We start from the raw sequence: 21,620 nt of genomic DNA on the forward strand, positions 1-21,620 counted from the left end.
CCTCTCAACCACGAGCATATGCTAATTAGTTAATGAATTTGCAAGCAGAGGTTTGCTGCTCCAGAATTTTTTTTGTAATATGATGTTGGAAAATGTCATGTCAATTGATTTTTGTGTTTTTGCAAACAACTTTAAAAGGTGAGCTTTTTCCATAAAGATAGGCCTAACCTTAAGTTAGGCTACTTTTATCCAATTATCCATGTAATGACATGACATTGTAGTTTTTTGCTGCAGTAGGCCTAATCATAGTGGTGGTAAAAATTAAATATACCAACTTAGGCTGAGGGGAGCAGGCTATATAAACTACCCATGCAACCATTTCTATCTTTAGTGGATGGGTTAGCAGAATTGTACCTTGCTGTTTGGTTAATACCTGCGTGCCATAGAATTCAATACGTCATGGCAACCACTTCCGACGTTTTTTAACAAAATAGCAGGACATGCTTAATATAATCAAGACGTAAGTTTAGGTTACTTGGCTACACGGGCTTTGGGGATTATTTTGAGCCAAATAGATCATTTCAAAAAACGCACATAGTTTGACCATAATTTCTTATCGTGCACTACCATGGCTACCTAAAGATACGGCCTGATTTGTCACATTTTGCAGAAATTTCCAGATTTTACCAACTTTGGGCGACTGTTTAAATGAATTTTTCTAAAATTTGTATTTTTTTGCCTTTACTGTTTTTCCCAGATGACACAATAGGTTTTAACATCATCAGATTTTGAAAAACAAAGAAAATTTAATTTCGAAGATTTTAATCAGTCTGTTACTTTTTCAATAACAGTCTAATTTAGCGTTTTTTAACTTAATTTTTCTCATTTGCTATTGCTTCCCCAAGGCAACAAAAAGCTTTTATATCATTAAGAGACAGCAAAAAGTAAAAACACCTCAGAAAATGTCAGTCAAACACTAGCAGTAGCGGTAATCAAAATCTGCAAAATGTGACAAATCAGGCCGCAACTCCAGGTGGCCATGACACTACCAAACAAATTCAGCAGCAGAAGGAAGAGAAACAAGTAGAAAAGCGTTAGTTTCATATTTCCCTTCTGGATTCCGTAAAACTGTAGATAGCTGAGTTGAGCGTGTCCTGTTCCCATTGGCGTAACTAACTACCTTTCTTACTATAGGATCAAACTCAGATAAACTGCATTTACTGATCACAATTTCGTCACAAATGCTGTTTATTACGCAAGATCTAACCAGAAAGGTCCTGTTTTAGCTGGTCTTCTGTTACGCCTCTTTTCCACATGAGGTTGTCCATAGTTTATATGAAGACATGCGCGGCTTTGTTTTCACAGGGTGGAAAATTGAAGTCCAGCGTAATCCAGAGTCCGTCCACTGCACCATATTGCCAGGGCATATCAAAAGTTCGGACCAATGGTTGATTGATTTGGAGGCAGCTGTGCAACACGTGAGGGTAAGTTGGAGAGTACTTGTTGTTACCTACTATTAGTAGCCTATATGCAAAGGTGTTGCTGTGATTTTGTGCTATGTTTTTCGGTGAATTAGCGATGTTCATGGTTGCGTGTGTAAAAAAGAAAACAACTCTTGGAACAAAACGAAATTTTGTTTCAGCAAAATAATTCCCATGTCGTGATTTCGTTTCGATAACTTTTTCCAAATAATTTTCCTTTCGGTTACTTCAAATCACGTTATTGAAGTAAAATTTCGTTATTCTTCATGTCTTTCACAAAACTTCAATATAAACAGCCCTAATGCTACCATTTTTATGTTTCAATTCAAGTTGTTTTTATCACCCACAGAATATTGAAAGGAATAAAATATAACCGAGGTCAACATATTTCGATACTAATAATGAATGTTAGTTGGTGGCAACTTTCCAAAAGGTATCATAAAAAATCCCCTATGTTGAAACTTCGGAAGAGCAAAGGAAAACGCAAATCGTAGTTAAATTAAGTCATCGGTTTGCCATCTGCTGACTTGGCGCAGAGGGTTAGGGCGATGGTAGTCATTTCATTGATGTGGGTTTGATTCTCTCCACTGCTATTGCTCTTTTTTCCTCTGTAATTAGGCTACCAAACAAAGTTCAAAGTAATAAATGTTAAAGTGCCTACCCTACTAATCCGGGCGACTCTGATTGGTCAAAGTAGGGTATTTTTTATGGTACCTTTTGGAAAGTGCGAACTGGTGAGCGCGAGTAAAATAATTGATTTTTTGCGCAGGAACATGGTGCTGATTCCAAGCAGGGGAACTCGGCTATCTACGGCATGCTCTCTGTCGTTCCTAGTGACGGGATTGTGGATAATTTCTTGGTTGATCTTTTTGATGAGATTTATAAAAACTAAACTTTGCATTTGCTGCTTGTAATCCACAGTTGACGAATGGCCTAATTTGCCAAGAAATTACTACAAGATAACAAATCAGCCGTTTTTTTACATTGATTCAATGTTTCAATTCAAACGTTCAATTCAAACGATTCAATTCAAACGTTGAATCTTTTTTTGTTCGAAAACGTTGAAATGGCTGATTTGGTGACTGAGATTATCGCGTGTCATGATTGTACAAATTACTGGAGTATCAGTGTTAATTTTATTCAATTGAACTCGTAGCCTAAATATAATGTTTTGTCTGATAATTTTGCTTATTGTGTCCTTATTTGTAGACAGCCACCAAAAATCGATTGTGCAAAACAGAGTGTAAATAGTCAGCAGACTCTGTCTTGACTCTTGACCCAGCCAACAAATCCCGCCCAATACCAAACACGTCGCATCAATGTAAAAATGATTGATTTGGCCAGCAGAGGAAGAAGCTTGCAATAGTTCAGGGTGTTATGATATGACGTCATAGGTTTAGCATTATCAGAATCAACCTAATACGTCATGTTGATGACAAACGTCATATTGTCGTCAAAAGGGAGTGAAAAAAGCAGTGAAATGACGTCATATTATAGTTGAACAGCTCTTTGTTTTAATTTAATTTTCACATCATGTGAAAAATTTTTATTTTAATTTAATATTTGTTTTTAAATTGTCACAATCATGTGAAGATTTCACATCATTGTGAAATTTTCCGACCTACTGGACATGTGGCCCTAATAGACCCCAACACTGAGGAAGTACACTGGTTGCAGCAGTTGAGAGATGTTGCCTGAATTTCTGCCTCATAAGCAAGAAGAAACTTTTTTGAGAAGTCAAAAACCGCCCAAAGCAAGACAAAATTTTCCTCCACTTGTATCGAAGCATGGTCGGCAGTGGCGGCTCGTGACTTTTGGCCATGTGGGTGCTGTAAATGGTGATGTTAAATATGACGTCATAAAGTAACAGGAACGGACGAGCGCCGAAGGCGCGAGCCTCCTAGGGGGGTCTGGGGGCATGCACCCCCAGAAAATTTTGCACTTTTATATGCTCTAAAATGCCATTCCTGGTGTTTTCAGGACAAAAAATTTTAAGCAGTTGAAAATGTGGATTTTTAGAACTTTGAAACAAAAAAATTATTTTTTCTTAAAACGAAAAACCTGACTTGGCGATTACACAGTAATACTTGCACATAATCTTGCCTAAAAGCAGATAATCAAAACCATGATTGATTTGAAGGTAGGTGGAAAGTTCAACTACTGCTCCCATGGACTGAATGCAAGCTGTGAATGTCTCGTTCGAAAGCCCAGCCATTCCACAAACACGACATTCTTCAAAATTTTTGTTTCCTCCTTCATAAAAAAGCAACCCGACATGATTTTTCATGGCTGATGCTCACCATCGGTGTATGAGCTGATCTTTCCAGGCTAGATTGGAGGGTAGGAAATCACCAGCCACTCAACAGTCTCGTCGTCCAGGACATGGCTGATGCTTAATAACATGAACACTGTGATCTCTTTCTTTCTCTCCTGAAAAAATTACCAAAATTTAATATATCTGCACTATACTGCTTGTGTCTTTGACCTCCACAGACTGTACATACCTTTAAAGCAAGTTTTAAAAGACATTACTTTCCAAACGTTGGTGATAAAATTGATGTATCGAGCAGTTTCTGAAAATGCTGAACAAGCTGTGCTGTGATGTTCCAAGCCGATTCATTGAAAACACCTGCATCTGCATGCCAAAAAATAACTGGTCAGTGGTCACATAAAAATACTAGTAAAGCATTGACAGCAACAGGCAAAAATTTGTCTTCTGTAACTGCAATATCAGGTCAAGAAAAACAATAATAAAAAAGCAAAAATCGTAATTTAGTCTCTATTAATCGACAAATTTTAAACATGTAGAATAGCCTACTTGTCATGCATTTTTCAAACTTCAAGTTTGATGTTTCCACTACGTTTAATGCATTTCATTAAAAGGTATTTTCCCCATGAAAAGATGTATAAAAAATTATGCATGGGCTATATAGTGCTGTTTGTGTTTTCAAGATAATGGTAAAAGTAGCAACAAGAACTATGGACTTATCAAACAAAATAGGAGAGTTTTGGAGCGGAAAACCCAGAAAGGCATAACGCAGCCGCATCAATGGGGTCTGGTCGTGAAAATTCAGAGCATCAGCGTTTGGTTACAGATATACTCTCCCACTCAGCTCGGTATGATGTCAAACTTTTCTGATCGCGTAAGTGCCACTGCCAACTCCATTAAAAAAATAACCGTTATAACAATCCCATAGTGCAAAGACGTACGTTGAATGAAACAAAATATTATCGGTAATAATATTGAAATGCAGGTAGGGCACCCGGAATGCTCATTGCTCAGAGCCAAGTTTTTCATTTGGGAACTCAGAAATATTTTGAAGGCTTATTTGCTGTATACCAATCCGTACTTTAGACTACTATTTCAAAGTAAATGAAATTCGATTTCATGCAACAATATCTTATTGAAGGTCCGGATACTTGAATCCAACATAAACTTACCTCGAAAACTTCTCCTCACTTTGTTGATCACATATGCTGGCACAGGTACACGAATTGAACGACCAAGGTGACCCTGACCCCACAGCCACCGCACAAACTGCCGATAAGCTGCGTGCCTATAACGCCTGCATACATGAACGTTGTTAGTTGGTCGGGTTTGGGTTTGATACCCTGTCGGGTCATGTAAAAGGTATTTTAAAATGGCACTGAATTTCATACCTGCTGGATCATAACATGAAGGGAATAACATTAGAGTAGGCTATATCGTCTGTGACTGAAAGGCGGGGCTGAAACAGTCTTGGAAAGCGCTGAAAACAATACATAACTGCAGTGGATACACCGCTGCGCATTATTACTATGGACTTTAAACTTGTTCAACATCAGGGAATCAGAGATGACAAGTACGAGTTGGAAAAGTGGCTTCATCTTTCGAAAAAATTGGAAGTTGAACTTGACCATCAGTTCAACCAGCGGCGTGAAAAAACCTAATTTAGCTACCTGGGATGAAAAGCCCCGGACGCTTTTCAACTTTCATCCAGTCGATCACGTCGCTTTCCTTCCAGTGCTGCGTCTTTTACAAGGCAAAACTACAAAGGTTTGGTTGGTTGATTTAAATGTATCCTCGCACTAAGAAAGCTTCTGTTAGGTAATTCCTGGCAGTTTCACATGTGTAGAACCTTTGACACAGGTTCGGTTACCGATATTGACAGAGTGAAGTTTCCGATTAGTGAAGAAGACAGCGTTTAGATTTATAACAATAAAGACTGTGCCATTTAATAGAAATTTAATGTCGATTTGACATTTTGTATTAATTTGAAGCTGGCAACCCAGATCTGCATCAGCCATCAAGCTAAAGGCACTTCATTAATGACAGAGCCTCGCCAAAGCGAGGTGGAAAAATCAGTTAAGACTCATTGTAGTGCTCCTTCTCACGGAAATCTTTAGTAAAAGGCGATAGATTTGTTCTGTGTGGAGAAGCCAGAGTGCGTTAGGTATTTTATTCCGTGCATCCAAAGTCACCTCCAAGTTTGCACTCTCATGTGTGGTTCGTAACAAATAAAAAATCAATTGTAGCTGAGCGGGCCCACAATCTTACCATTCACCTACTCCTGCATTCCTGCAAGTATTGATGCTTCTTGGCCTTGGTTATATGCTGTTAGTTCGAATAAAAGGAGGAACATTAACGAAAACGGAATGGGCAACTGTTGTTACCAAACTTTAGTCGGCTTTGTGGTCAAGGAGTGAGCGAAGTAAATAGACTGTTCTCCGTGGTGTAGCCATGAAATAGGCTGGCCAGTTCCCGAGAGAAAGGAGCTGGGCACCCTACTCTTCTTAGTGCCGATGGCTTTGTTAGTACAATAAGAGCCTTATCTTCTCATACCCGACACTTGAATCAAGTATGGGACCACCTTTACCTTTTACAAGCTTTTGACGCAGGCCGGTTACGAGATTGACAGAGTGAAGTTTTTTGATTGTTGAAGTGTTGTTGCCGGGGAATTCTTCCATTCATTAGGTACCGCTGAATGGAGAGCAGTCCTTAGAATGCGTTGCTCAAGCGCACAGCCCGAGAGCCGAACCAGCGCCGCTTGATCTTGCTTTAATCTTTAAAAAAATACCCTAAACGCTAATGAATGCACACTAAAAGAAGTGATTTTATTTTCTTGCAGGCAGTATCGGTTAGTTGCCTACAGGCATGTATTGGAGTGGATACTATAAGGCAGTGGTTCCCAACCTTTTTTGTTGCGTTCCTCCCTTTGCCTATTTTGGAACTATTCATTCCTCCCCATATTACTAAAAACAAAAAAGGGAGTCTTAAATTTTAGAAACCCTAGAATTTTAACTAAAATGGTTTCTCTACAATTCCCCCAGATTGTAATAGACACCATTATGTTAGGGTTCTAAGACTCTTTCCTCATTCCGATCGGAAGTAAAAACGGGATCAGGGACCGCACAGCCGGCGGTCTATAAAAATTACCGGATAAGTCAGTTTTTGGTTTGGCTTATTAAAACCATCGTGTCGATCATCCTCATTCTGCGCAAGCGGAACCCAAGGTATGTGAAGGTCTTTTAGTGGCGTAGCCAGAAATGTTTTTTTGGGGGGGGTCAAATATTTGATGGATCGAAGAGAACGACAAAGTGTTTGATTAAAGACATCGCTACCTCATGTGCAGTGGCGTATCCTGGTGGGTTGAGCAAGGGAAGCAATAAAACTGGTGGGGGGTTAGAGCGTGCCGAAGGCACGCATATTCTAGGGGGGTCTGGGGGCATGCTCCCCCGGAAAATTTTTGCAAAATTACACTAAAATAATGGAATATAGCGCTTTCTGGAAACACTTTTAGGGTAATATTTGTATGAAATTTATTAGCAAATAAACAGCTATTAACTTATTAAAGGTAGCTCTTGCACACTAACGGACAAAAACTGAAATTCCTCCCCTGAACTCATGAAATTCTTCCCTAGGGAGGAATTCCTCCCCGGTTGGGAACCACTGCTATAAGGTAATGCTCTCGGAAGCAACAATCGGATTGTGCTGCCGTCATGCATTGTTTGGCTAATCCGAAACAATTTTCCAGATCCAGATGGCCGTTACACCTGATTTCAATGGCCAACGGAAGGCACATTATGAGAGAGAGAGAGCGAACTTTTATTTATTTATGAATAGTGAATATGAATAATGATTTGTACGATTTCTTCATTTTTCACTTTAAGTATATTTTAGGTTTTGTAGGAACGTATCCCAATACAGTTTTATTAAACTGCAAAAACAATAAATCTTTGAAAAAAGCAATCGCTTGTACCAACTCCGACCAAACTGTGATCCACCAATTACATCCAGGAAACATTTGTTTCATCCGTCGCTAAAGACGCCTACTTAGGATGACGTAGGCTAACACCACCAAAGTCGTCCTAGAGCAGTGGAATATGGAGTTTCGCTTGTGGTGGTGCTGCGGAGCAGTCGTTTGATATAAATTACGCCCTAACCAATCGAGCTTCGAGGTTAAGATTAAAAAATTCGCTATAAAGCATAACTCTGCGCTCGGAAATGCTTAAAAAAGTTACTTTGCTTGGATCCAACCTGTCAGGGGCACTTTAAAACTTGTTCAACATCACGGATGACCAAGTGCGATTTGGAAAGCCCCAGGCGCTTTTCATCCAGTGCTGCGTCTTTTACTTTTACAAAACTACAAAGTGTTGGTTGGTTGGTTTAAAATTTAAATGTATTCTCGTACTAAGAAAGCCTCTGTTAGGTAATTCCTGGCAGTTTTACATGTGTACAGCCTTTGAACCACTGACACAGGCTCGGTTACCAATATTGACAGAGTGAAGTTTCCGATTAGAAAGACAGCATGTGTCATTTAACAGAAATTTAATGTCGATTTAGTGATGAAAAGCAGTGCACTGATGAATTATAATATGCTGATGACAAAAAACAAACACATTGCTCAAAACTAAAGGTAAGTCAATTCAATAGGATACACACATGCAACATTGCAGAATGCAAGTTTATCATCGTTTAGTTTTAGTGCAAAGCGGTGATAGTAAACGACATAATACTGTACAGACGAACTCCTATGCAGGTGGATGTTATAAATCTAAAAAAAGGTCTTTAGCAACAAATCCCTTTGGACCATACTCCAGTTGTTTGGTGAGATAGTAGACAATAGAAATAGGCAGTTCTGAGCCCTTCTCCTCTAAACGCGTCATGTAATTTTTAAACAGTTTGACGTATTTTGCTTATGGCCTTATGCAAACGTGGAATTACTGTAGTGTAAAATCGACAAGTTTTTTTGGCTGGACTGTGTCAAGGCAAAAGTTTTCATTGATGTTGTTTGTCGTATCATATCGTATCCGCATGCTCTTGAGCAGTGTCGAACCGGCGCCCTTTCGATTGCCGTTCCAGGGTTCTCGTCACTCGGTAATGCAGCCGACTCGACATTGATGAGACTATAGCAGTAGGCCTATATAGCCTATATAAAAAAGTTGGAGGTGTTTTTTAAGGGCCGTTGAGAAGGATAATTTAGGCACCAATAAAATAATTGGGCCCTAAATAGGGTACTTCTTAGAAAAACCCAATCCAAACAATGTGGGGTAATTTCTTGAAGTTTCCAGACCCCTTGGAAATGTTACAGGTCCTTAAAATCATCCAGGAACTAAAAGTACCTCCTGGACCTCCCCCCACCCCCCTATCAACGTATCAGACTGGATTAAATTTCCTTTTGTAACTGTCAGTAAAATATTACATGGCTATTAAATAATTTTATATGGGATTTTACAAGATTAGGTCCAGGAGACAATATTTTAATGATTATGATTGTGTTAACTAAAACTAAACAAAAATGTCTCAATTCAATGTCGCAAAATTGTTGAAAGTTGCCAGCTATAGCTGAAAAAATAAACAGTAGGCCTACGGTTTGAGAAAGAAAAATGGCTTGATCCAAGCGCACAGTTTAAGCAGGCTCAAAAAATATAAGTCTGACACAAGAAAGGTTAAATTTTTAAATGCGTGAAATTTGTAAAGGAACAATAGCCAAGATTTACATAAATTTCTGCTGAATTCACATCAGCATGAAGCCTTAGTGGGACGGCTTGTTTTGTTTTTCTGTGCAATGAATGAAAAACCTTAGGCCAATAGACCTCTGAAATGTTGATGAATGCACAATACCTAACTGAAAAGTTCCGGAGATCGCGAATTTTGAAAACACCTATTTTTAATTGGGAGCAAAAATGCTTGTAGAAAAGCTGTTGAAATAATGTTCAAACTCTTTTCAACTTTCGCAAAGTTTACAAACTGACATCACACAAAAATGAAGTCTTTTCCCATGGTTTCTCCACATCTGCAATCTTTGATCATTTCCCCTTTACTTTCCCACGATCCGTAGCACGAATTACCAGCCATCGCCCTCCAGCGGCTAAGCACACCCATGTTTGCTCCTGAAAGGAAACAGCTAACTTATAACAACTTTAGCTGTACAATCAAGCGTGTACAAGCAAATACATGACACAAAGCACCGTAGATACATCTATGATACTGTAGAAAATGGATGAGTCTAATTTCTGATTAATCAACAAAGAAAAGAAATATTTTCATAATTTTTAGCCGCAAATAAGAGCAGGGTGGCTGTGTGTATGTTATAGTTTCATATTAGACGCTTATTCTTCCACAATTGCACGGATCCATTTTTAAGGAATCTGAGTAGAGGCGACCAGTGCTTTTGCTACCATCGTGATTCGTGACCTTACGGTGTTAGTTTTTTAAGCATTTCACCTAGATTTTTTTATTATTTTTATCACAAATATTAATCTGCTTTTTTGCGCTGATTGATTGTTTGTAAGAATTTCTATGTTTGGAGTGGGAAAGCTCTGATGATCTCATACCTTCACAAATATCCAAGTTGGAAAAAAAATCATTTCAGGCAGAAATACAAAGGAATTTATTTTCACACGAGTCAGTTCAATCATAAACAGCTAAAAATCGATTTCGATCAGCTGGCAGCTGGAGCATCTTCAGTTAAGCTTATTCAAGTAGAGTAATCTTATTTCAGGCAGTAACATTAAAACAGTCCTTTGTATTTGTTATGTTGTGGTTTTTGGTTCATGCTATTTTTGCAGGTTTTCAACTTTATGAGATTTTGTTACCATTTCTCGTTCATTGCCGTGCTATTACCTATGTTGATATTGCTGTAGCATCATAATTATGTTCTATCCCATGCTACAGATATTACTGTATGACAGGGGTCACCAAACTTTTTTCTCTGAGGGCCGGATTGCTGCGAGATTAACAGCTGCGAGCCGGATGCAAAGTGCGAAAAGATATACAACTATTTAGAATCTCTATTGACTTGAATTGAGCACAATAAATAACAAAGTCAGCGGTGGAATAGCAAAGTTGTGATGAAAATCGAAAGGTTGCTGAAAAAATTATCCCCTGCTGTGATACACTACAGGGCATCATGCTCTTGAAAAAAATTACATCTTTCCAAAGTTGGCCTAAGCTGTCCCCATTTGTGGTGGCCTAATGATAAACAGCAACGTCAGTCCTTTACAAAAATTTTGGTAACTTTTTTCTTAACAGTTGTAGTGCAGCTGTTATTTCCGCAGCCAGCATGTGGCGGGCCGGATGAAATCATTTCGCGGGCCGGTTTCGGCCCGCGGGCCGTAGTTTGGTGACCCCTGCTGTATGATATTACTTGAGAAGGACAAATCCAATGATTAAAAGCAAACGCATGATAAAATATCTTTCACTATGTTTTAACAGAACGATAGAATGACTCATGAAAATACCTCGGCAATGTCCTTCCTGGTCCATGGCGGTGTCGTGGCACTCCACACAAACCATCGAGCCAACGTTGAGCACGTGATATGGCGACACGTAGCGGCAATACCAAGACAAATGCGCTATCCGGTAGTTGATGCAATAACTGTATATAAACAAGATCGGATTTATACCTTCGTCTGTTTAGTTTCTACAATTTTGTAGTCAAGTCATCAGAAAAGAAAAATCTATCGAAAGTGGGTCTGGACAGTGGGTAACGTAGGTAGCCAATTCAAGACATAAAAAAAAATTATGGAAATGTAGAGATTTGTTGAAGTAATTAAGGCACCGATCGAATGAAAATGGAAGACGTCATATTCGAATTGTCACCCAAACAAGGATGAAAATCGAGTATGGCATCTTCCTTTTAGTTGGATCGGGGCCTTAATTGCATGAAGAACAATTAGGGGTAATGAGAACAGTGACAAAGATTAATATAGGCCTACATTTTGTCTAAAAACGTCATTCTTCTATTTGTCAAATGTCAAGCTTCTATTTGTCAGCCAATCAGATTGCGTTGTGTCGAATTCGGTAACATACTGCCTAGCTTACCGGTTAAACTTCTATCAAGAAATGGCTTGTTGAAAATTTAAATCATCGAAGCTGGGCAAAGAGTGGAATTCGGGTGCTTTTAACTAGAAGGGCAACAGTTTGTTAAAGTCTTTCCAAAGCCATTTCTAACCTGCTTCGTCGCTTTGCCATGATCTTTCTCACGCTCGGCCGAGCATATCTATCTTCTGCATTTCGTTTTCTGTTCAGTCGGGAGGGAAGAATTTGAGCAATCTCTGCATTTCATGATAGTGATATTTATATAAATCATAAATCATGATAATTAGTTGTAATTATAAAATATATGCATGACGTAGAACTGTTCGTAGGCTACATCTAATCCTTAATGCCATGTCGGAAGGTGAACACAAAAATTGGCTTCCTTGTCTTACCGCAAGCTTGGATACGACAACAAAATATATTTTAATTTGAGTAGGATAATCACCATTATTGCGGCATCTTTTGTTGTTATGGTAACAGCCTTGAGTTTGCCGTTTTGGCCCGCAAGGCTTTCCGCCGTTGGACGGCGCCACGTGTATCCGTCTCCTGCGTTCCCTTATTCCCGGACCACATCGAGCATTGCATCGACTCCAGGAACTCCAATACGTCATAATGCAATCTTGTGCTGAGGTAATAAATCAAGCTATTTTATTTCTCTAAAGAAAGTTGAAAGGTGGTCTTCTGCTAATGCAAAATGAAAAACAAATAAGTCATAATATAATAGCATAGATTTTCCAAACTGATTGACTACTTTGTGAAATGATGCTTTAACAAGGTTGTGAAATTATTTAGGATAGAAAGAAATGGAATGCCGTGAAAGAAATTCGACTTTTCAGATTTGCACCGGGTAGTAGGAAAACACGGTAATCGACCGTTTGGTCAACAAATGTTCACTATCTCTAGTTTCCTAATCTTCAAGGATTAAAAGTTGTCACTGAAACAATTTTGTTCTATACTTTAGGCCCGGACACGACAATATAAAGTCAAATATGAGAATATACTTCTTCGAAACAGTCCGGAAGTTTAATTTTTAGAATGCAACAAGTTATGAAGCAGGCAATATGAAGATTTATGAAATCTGTTGAATTCAAGCATAAATCAGTGAAATTTTGCAAATCATAATTGAATCAGATCAGAACCATGTTTGGAATAAGCCAACTTTGAAGCATGTGAAAAACTCAGTCATTTTTGTCATTTAACGTTGACTACATGCAAAACAATGACAAAGTTTCTAACTGAGATCAAAGTTAATCCCATTCAGCAAAATTTTTATGTTTTTACATCTTTTTAACGTTGCAAGACGGCGAAAACGGCAACGTATGCTGACTGCTGGGAGGCAAAAAGCAGCATCAATAGAAAGTAGGCTACAATCAATGCAAGACTAACCACATCAGAAACAAATGTTTCACAGTGGTCGCATCGATCATCATCAAGCTCGCTATTCTCAAGAGGACGCTCGTAAGGTGAAGAATCCGCCTGATGCACGGCTATCAAAATAGCGACAAACTGTTTTTTAGAGATAAAACGTTGCTCATTATCTGAAAGAAAAATGGTTCAGATTTTCGAATTCCTCATGGTCAAAATCATGGAAAACGATGTGAAAGGCGAAAAAATATGAAAAATTTTGATTTTGAGCAGGTCTAATGTCTTCGATTCCAAGTCAAGGTATCAAAAGAGAAAGTGCAAGCTGTTTTTGTGCGCTTCATTTTCTTTTCGAGCCCATAACGAAATGAAATTGCTTTAATTTCGAAACACCAGAAACGAAATCGGCACAAAGGAATTTCGTGAGGAAGCAAAATTGTATTTTTGCAAAGTTTTTAACAAAGCTTTGTTTTAATCCCCTTTAGAAACTCAGCGTCAGAAGGCCACACTTGGCCAGTGGGCTTACGTTGTGTTTGTCAGTGGTTAAATGTTTCCTTCATTCCGACGAACACGACTGAGGATTGACTGCGGTTCGTCATGAGACCATTGCATTTGAAATAGCGTCATTAAATTTTTCTCTCTAATGTCATTAAAGTTTCTCTCTAATGTCATTAAATCTCTAAAAGTTCAATACCTCAGGCTCATTGCTGTAAGTGTAGAGGAAATGAAGAAGCCTTCCCCCAGACAGCAAATCAACCATTTTTTACATTGATTCAACATCTACTAGACGTTGAATCCATGTAAAAAAAACGGTTGATTTGTTGTCCAGGCCAGCATTTGCAAACTCGGGACTTTTATTGCGTTGAAACTACATCTTCCGAGGCCTAACCACTATGACGTCAGAAGGTCTAAAGTCACATTGAATTGTTGTGACTTTATGCAATCACAGTGACATTCAACGTTGACTCCTCATAGTTCAACATCAGAAGCGTACAAATTGACCAAAGTTGAGCTTCAACCGAAGATCATCCTTGTTCACCAACAATCACGTCAACAAAGCATCGCATTTTCTTTTCGTCAAATAAGTTGACGAAAACGTTGCGAACAACCAACTGAGTTTCCGCAACCACATTGCTGAATTACAGTCAGCTTACGTCATATGACATACCAGACATCCCCATGAGAATCCCACTAAGAAATTAGTTCTTTTGATTAAAGACGTAATGTCTGCCCACGTTGAATCAATGCAAAAGAGTACTGGTTTACTAAATGGAGTTGGTACCTCTGGACTTCATAATTGGCATTCATAATGGATCTGTCGCAATATTTACCCAAAAGCTGACAAATTGCAAAGGCATTTGGATAACCTTGCCAACTTGGTCGCGGCTATTCGTCTTAAAACGTTCCGTTTAAAACAAATTTGTGACCTTATTTGCATATCAATTGGGTCAGCCCCTATCTATAGTCAACCAAACCAATCAAACCCGGGTTTTTCACAAGTAATGTAAAAAAACAGAAAAAGAGTGGCATAATGATCTATCCTAGCATTTGTTCCAGGCCATCCGGTTTGAATTGCCAGGTGGTGTTATGGAACTTTTCTCGTCTACATGTGAATTGTGCATATCATCATAATAAAGTTTAAGCTTAGGCTGCGTTGTGTTGTCTGATTAGACAATTAGCGGTTCTTCTTCCTCAGTGACTTGCGATTGTAGGGTGAAATAACAAACTCTTGGACATTTCATTCTTGACATGCTTCACACACGCCACCGAGTTGGGGGCATGACGTAGCACGGCTGGAAGAAGCAGGGCCGGATTTAACTAATAGGGGGCCCGGGGCACTTTTAGATCGAGGGTCCCCCGTGCAATAAAAAATTTCTCGTCCACGACGCGAAAAACCACCTCTACGTCTACAGTAGCATTAATCCAGCACTGCACAGCATTTTGCAGAAACTTCAAAAGCTGAACGAAAAAAAATAATACCCTAACACAAGATGACATTTTTTCCACGTCGGGGAGCCCTTCAAAAGGGGGGCCCGGGGCACCTGCACTCTCTACCCCCTAAATCCGGGCCTGGGAAGAAGAGAAACGTTTGCTGACAATGTTTCTATGAATCCAGACTGCAAAACTTGTAATTGTTGCTTTGAATTGATTCGATCAATGTTAAAATTATGGATTTTGCAGTCTGGGAAGTAAACAAAATAGCCAGGTTTGAAAACTTGGTGTATCATGATCAGAAACTTGGAATGTAGGAAAACGTTACACATGAAACGTGATTTATTTGATGTTTTTGTCGCTGCAAACACAACATAAAACATGTGGACTTCTTGATGCTGCGACATGTTTTTCAGAAATCACAACCCTGAATGTAGGAAACCAACTTTTGACCTGAGCGAAGGAAAATATGCGTTACATTGATGCAAACGCAGCGCAAGTTTAATATGTCAGCCAACTTGGACGACAGGACGAGTTGTAGTTTTCTTTATTTTCTAGTCAGCTGCTGAGATCGATCACAAGAAGCAAATGTCTTGACTAATTTAATATTTATCAGAGACATTATCTGTCAACACAAAATGATGAAAAAGTCTTCACACCAGCTCAGTGCCCAAACAGCTTATAATCATTACGTCATCATCAGTACGCGTCCTCGAGTCAGCAAACGTTTCCGTTTTTACATCGTTTTAACATTTCCAGACGTTAACATAATGCAAATATAGAAACTTTTGTAGCCTGGTAAGGGAGGAGACATTCGATTCGTAGCTTTAATTAGAAATAAGTTGCAAGGATTTAAGAAACCGAAAGTTAAATGCAAACCACCTTGCAATATGGCCTGAACTCTGGAGATATTCCTGGAACTTTACGTAAATTCTTTTGCACAAAAGAATGATTTATCTCATCTTTTGATCTTGTCACGCTCGCCTGACAATAAATCTATACTTTTGGTGTAATTTTACTTCAAAAGACCAGGCACAACTGACATGAGACAAATGCCAAGACAATCTATTTCAACAAATAAAAGTATATAGGTTGCAAAAATCCATTTAATCCTATTACCAAAGATTAAACGCAGCTGCATACAATCGATGGCAAAAGATTCAAATTCGATAGCACGAAAATTGCTTGAACAAATATAGCCTAATACAAAAAGTCTTTTTGTGTAAATCTGTTTGCTGTCAACCTTTTCATGCACAAAACTGCAATTACCAGCAATGTATTTATACATTATGAACCCAAATATGAAAGGTCATGTTTGATGTCATCACTTTTCTTTCATGCCACAAAGCGAGTGTCATTCTTCACACGTTTTGACATGACAAAGATAAAATACGTGTGAAGTTGTAATTTCAAACCAAAAATCTACGTCATAAATTTCAATGCGATTTCATGGAATTTGCAGAACTCTCCACCAGATCTTCTGACTTTGTTTCCCAATTGAAGGAAATTTTAGTACCTGGTCAGTGGACATAGAAGTCAAACAATTGAACGGATATAATCATTTAAGTATTTTACTACCTCTTCTGTTGTAGACACAATTCAAAAGACGATATCGATGATGATGATAATGCAATTTTTGGTCAGTTTTCAGTAATGCCAAGTACGTCAACATCAAATTCCATCATTTTTGCATTGATTCAATGTCTGCTACTGTTGAATCAATGTAAAAAAAGCCAATTTTACCACTTGGAAATAAGAAAACTGAAATTAATTTGTAAAATCCACCATTCCCAACCAAACATAAAGCTGCAAATTTACAAACTGATAACCTAAAAATAATTCTGCGGCGCTTTTCAAAAATATCTCCTTACGTTAAACACATAAACTTTACTATGTTATATATTTTGTTATTATATTATATATTATTATAATGTTAAAACAATGAAAACTATCAATACTACAAAAAAGTGCTCAATGCTAAGCAAAAAAGCAAAATGTTATATATTTTGTTTAGTGTGTAATGCATTATGCTAAACCCGCTAGAGTTACTTTGTTTTGCTTGTCCGTGGTTCAAAAAAGCAAATTCTCTACTAAAGCTTTAGCTTTATTTGTCTCAAACTAATAAACTTTTCCACAAATGAAGTACTGATGTGCCGGTTATCAGTAAAACTTGTTAACGCTTTGATTTTGTCAAATTACGCTTTGTGAACGCAAGAAGCAGTTAAGCCGTGAAACCGATGTATAGCATTCATGTTTTTATAGCAACTGATAAAATACATTAAAAGATATGCATTTGTCTAACGTAATGAAAAGCGTTACGTTGCCATCATTTTTCCATCTGCAGACGTTGAATCTATGCAAAAAGATGGATTTTGTGAGCAGGGTTCTTCACAACCACTTTCAAGCAAAGGTAATAATCACGATCGGATTCCTACTACATTGAGCAGTCAGACTAGCTTTGTTTTGTCAGTTGAGCAAAGGTGGTCTCATATTCAGGCACCAAAGGAAACTCATTAAACTTGCAGCCAAAAACATTCTGTCTTTTCACATTGAATTAACGTCGGCAGTGGCTAAATTAACGTAAAACATCTCATTTGTTAAATGGGACACCTATAACATTGCTGAGGGAGTACGGTGGCCAGTTTTTTCATACCACCCAATTTTTTGATAGAGGTGAGCTGTGCATTTTAACGTCTGGTATAACTGGATGTCGAACAATGGCGTAGGGTTGCCATTATTTGGCTGTCCACGTTTTTTAGAAAATTTCAAACACATGCTTGATTTGCACACTGACTCTTTATATCATATCACTTCAGTCTATGTTGATATGATCTGAACAGCTATTGAGCAAACTGCAAACTTGTGTGCTTTGTGTTTCAAACCTGCTGAAAAAGTGAACACCCAAAAAATGGCAACATGAAGTAGCCTGCGCTATTGGAGTCGAAACAGGTTTGCATGATTCGAAAACAAGCGTTTTATCCTATCGGCCTTTCCCGTCACATGATAGCCAAGAAGAAAGATACAAATGTTGCACAGATATGGCGCATTTATGTAGCACCCCCTTGAATTGTTGAGCATGCAGCATAGAGATTTCTTGGAACATAAATATACAAAAAAATATTCAAACTGAGAAAACATTCTATTTTGCAAAACGCTTAACAGATTACAAGACTTCACGGCCTGGCTAAATGTTAAGAAAGCAACATTCATGAAAGAATTGAAAAGTCACTGTTAGGATAAAAATACAAATTCTTCAACAACAGATGAATGCCTAACCATTTGACAACTTAGAAGCTTGTTTATAACTCTGAACTGTAAAGTTCATAAGTCATGAACTACGATGTTGACCTGGAAAGTCCTTTATGATGTGGCCTAGCTGTAGCCATCCACTTAAGAACAACATCGGTTTAACGTTGCCAAACGTTATGTAAGCGGCAATTTGCCAGATTCTTAATGTATTTTAATTTTTAAATTCGTTTCTTGAACAGCCAACTTATATATAATGGATTTCCATAATACCTAGAGCTGGAATTAAAGTTTTCCTGCTGAAATTCAAATACATAAGTATGGGTCAAGCAAGGCAAAGAAAACTAAACATCCCAACCAGCTAATAAATCCTTTGTTTACGTTGATTTAACTTCCACAGACATTGATTCAATTTAAAATAGTGTGATTTGCTGGCTGGATTGACCTTGATAAGTGACACCATTAGAAGCAAAGCAACATACGAGAAGCTTTTTACAATCAAATACAGTAAAACAAAAAACCAAAGATGAAGTAGGAATCGTTTATAACATTAATATGTTGACTTACTGCTGGGTTCTTTGAACATTCGCTTTTTTTTGACTGACATAGTTTATTATGGTGTTTAAGTTTATAGTTTAGTTTATTTATATCCGGAAATCAGGCTCAAGCACATTAACGTATTAAACGATCAATTGTTTTTTTTATCCTTCATGAATAAAAAAGTTAAACGTTAAGATAATGTCAGCTTTGCAGTAGAAAGTGACTTCAACATAATCGCAAGAAAAAGCTTCAACTAAAAATTAAAAAAAAGTTTTAAATAATTTAACCTTGGCTTTAAGACATCACATTGTTTCTTAATTTAAGTCCACGTTGACAACGTCAGCTCAGGAAAACCAGGAAAAAATTATAGCAAAATCGTTCGAAAAAAATAGGTTTTATTTTGAGAGGAAGTCAATTTCACAAACATGACATCTGCTGTGCGGTACACATAGGGTCGTTGAGAGAATAGTTTGGGACCGGTACCAGTGAAATTCTCAGACAGAGGCCCCGAATGAAGACACTTTTAAAAAAATGTACTATATCCTGAGAATGCCCGTTTTTTTTCAATATTCCAGGCCCCTTGGAAAGTACCTTGGCCCCTAAATTCATTCCGGTTCCTGGTCCAAAAGTACCCCCTTGACCTACTTGCCCCCGCTACCGGGTACACATCCCCTGCATAACTTTTACAATCTCGAAAAGATGTTTTTGCGTTCTCGATACATTCGCATCCACGAAATCATAAAGTTAATGGTTTTCACATAATCATATTGACATTATTTAAATGTAAATTTAAATGCATAAGATTATCTTGTGGAAGATTATCATCTAAGTTAATCAAGCCAAAAAGATGATGTTTTCTTAATGCTGAGTGATGATGAACAATATATTTTACTGGATGAATTATCGTGGAACTGATTGGTTTCTTTATTGTTTGGAGCCAAAAGCTTTTCAGGGTTATTAATAAAACTGGTAGTGGACAAGTAGTACAAGTCATATGAGCTACTTAACTTGTTATTAACTTATAACAAAATGCAATAAGTAAACTTTAAGCTACTTTATTGCTCTTTTATCTTATCTCTCTACGGGATGGAAACAATTTTAATGGCTCGCCATCTTTACCAAACCTAAGTAGGTAAATTTCTTATCAGGAATAGAGAGAGCTGGCCACGCGTGTCAGGTAACGTCTTTGGGATTCTTTTATTGACCAATGATGCAATTAAACAAATTACAACCGTAATCAAATGACACAATTTTTTGAATCGATAGTAGCATGTTTTTATTTCAGATTGTTTCTTTCTGAGGTTTAAAAGCAATTACAACCCATGCTAATAACAATAATATACAATCATAATAATAACAATTCTTAAATAAAACAAGGTTTTCAGGTTATGACGAGTTTAACTAACCAACATTAACTAACATTAACTAACTAACCAACATTACGTAACAATCAAATTCACCTCTGTTCATGCAGTGATCCTTGTAGTCATCACAGCAATCTCCAGATTTGAGACAGAATTCATCGCAGTAGCAGGCTCTTGTGAATCTCTCTTCATTTCCGTATTTGTATTTACAAGTCGACGCTTTGCCAGGGCAGCATCGGCGGAGATCGGCACAACCCGCTTCCACAGGGTTTTCGATGAAACAGATGCACATCAGAATTGTGGAAAATAAAAAGAGGAAACACTGCATCTTCATTTTCAATATTCGCATTCAAAGAAACAAGTTTAAACTTTTCTCAAACCTTATCTCTTGCGATTATAATCTCTTGTTTGCACAACTTTGTAAAACCGTTTCCAGGTCAGATATTTTAATAGCTTTTTTTAACTTTCACAAATTTAGTAATCAATACTAAAACACTGTAAAATTATAAAAAAAACAGTAACGATTTTTTGTCGTCTCGTTAATGAACTTACTGTATACATTATAAACAAACAAAAAGGATAGTCTATTCTTTGTGTCTACCGTCTCATGTCTGACATACCCTTTAAGTGTCAACACAGCCACTACTTTTGAGCGGCGTCGAACCGGCGTTCTTTTGAGCGGCGACTCTGTTGTTTTAGTTTATGCAATAGCGTACTAATTCCTTTGTAGAGAACCTACCTTCAGATGCAATAGACTAATTCTGATAATTTAAAAGATGTATTTTCTGCACAAGCAGCATCATGTTGCTTTGGGAAGTTGTATGGGCAGATTGATTGGATTTAAATAATCTATTTCAGGAGCTACTCCCACGCCCCAGCTGTGTGAATAAACCAAAATTAAAGATTGTGTTGAATTTGGGTCAACTACATCCTTTTGATTTGGGCAATTTCATATAAGAACTACCGTTTTTTTTGTCATTTACAACATGAGACAACATGTCTCTTTACAACAGGGACATATGCCACTTTGGCGTGTCAGCCTATGGATAGGCTATATAACTTGTTTGGAATTTGGTGCAAATAAAGTAAGTTTGAATTCTCTTCTATAGCTCTTCAAGCAACGTAATTGTCTAGGCCAAAACTCGTAAAGATCTTGTCAGATCGGTACCCGATCTAGTATTAGTAATGATCTGGACTAGATAAAGTGGTTGCCTGGGAAGAAGAAATTTGTAATAACCTTCTATAAAATTAACCTCAACTGCGCCTGGCATTCTAGCTACAGCACTTGAACCCTCGCACCAACTCTTAGGGTAAAAGGTGAGTCCCATACTTAAATCTAAGCATTGGGGGATGAGAAGATAAGGTTCTCATTACAGAGCCTTCGGCACTAACGAGAGTAGAGTGGCCAGTACCTTTCTCTCGACCGCCTTTACTTTAGCAACTACGCCAACC

At 37.9% G+C, this 21,620-nt stretch overlaps 1 protein-coding gene and 1 non-coding gene across 2 annotated transcripts; both read right to left on the reverse strand.

The window, feature by feature from the left end:
- Positions 1 to 5,737: 5,737 nt before the first annotated feature.
- LOC145774912 (U5 spliceosomal RNA) lies at positions 5,738 to 5,849 on the reverse strand. The gene has a single exon (XR_014290085.1). It is a non-coding gene; the product is annotated as a U5 spliceosomal RNA (small nuclear RNA).
- A 2,363-nt stretch (positions 5,850 to 8,212) lies between these two features.
- Positions 8,213 to 20,655, reverse strand: LOC145774565 (somatomedin-B and thrombospondin type-1 domain-containing protein-like). The gene is made up of 5 exons (XM_082585832.1): positions 20,265 to 20,655; positions 12,170 to 12,349; positions 11,858 to 11,960; positions 11,145 to 11,281; positions 8,213 to 9,794 (listed from the first exon to the last, which is right to left on the reverse strand). Exons 1-5 carry the CDS (start codon positions 20,515 to 20,517, stop codon positions 9,658 to 9,660), a joined length of 810 nt encoding a protein of 269 aa, XP_082441958.1. The 5' UTR covers positions 20,518 to 20,655; the 3' UTR covers positions 8,213 to 9,657.
- Positions 20,656 to 21,620: the final 965 nt, after the last annotated feature.

This window comes from Aplidium turbinatum, chromosome 7 (genome assembly GCF_918807975.1).
Source record: "Aplidium turbinatum chromosome 7, kaAplTurb1.1, whole genome shotgun sequence".
Classification (NCBI taxonomy): domain Eukaryota; kingdom Metazoa; phylum Chordata; class Ascidiacea; order Aplousobranchia; family Polyclinidae; genus Aplidium; species Aplidium turbinatum.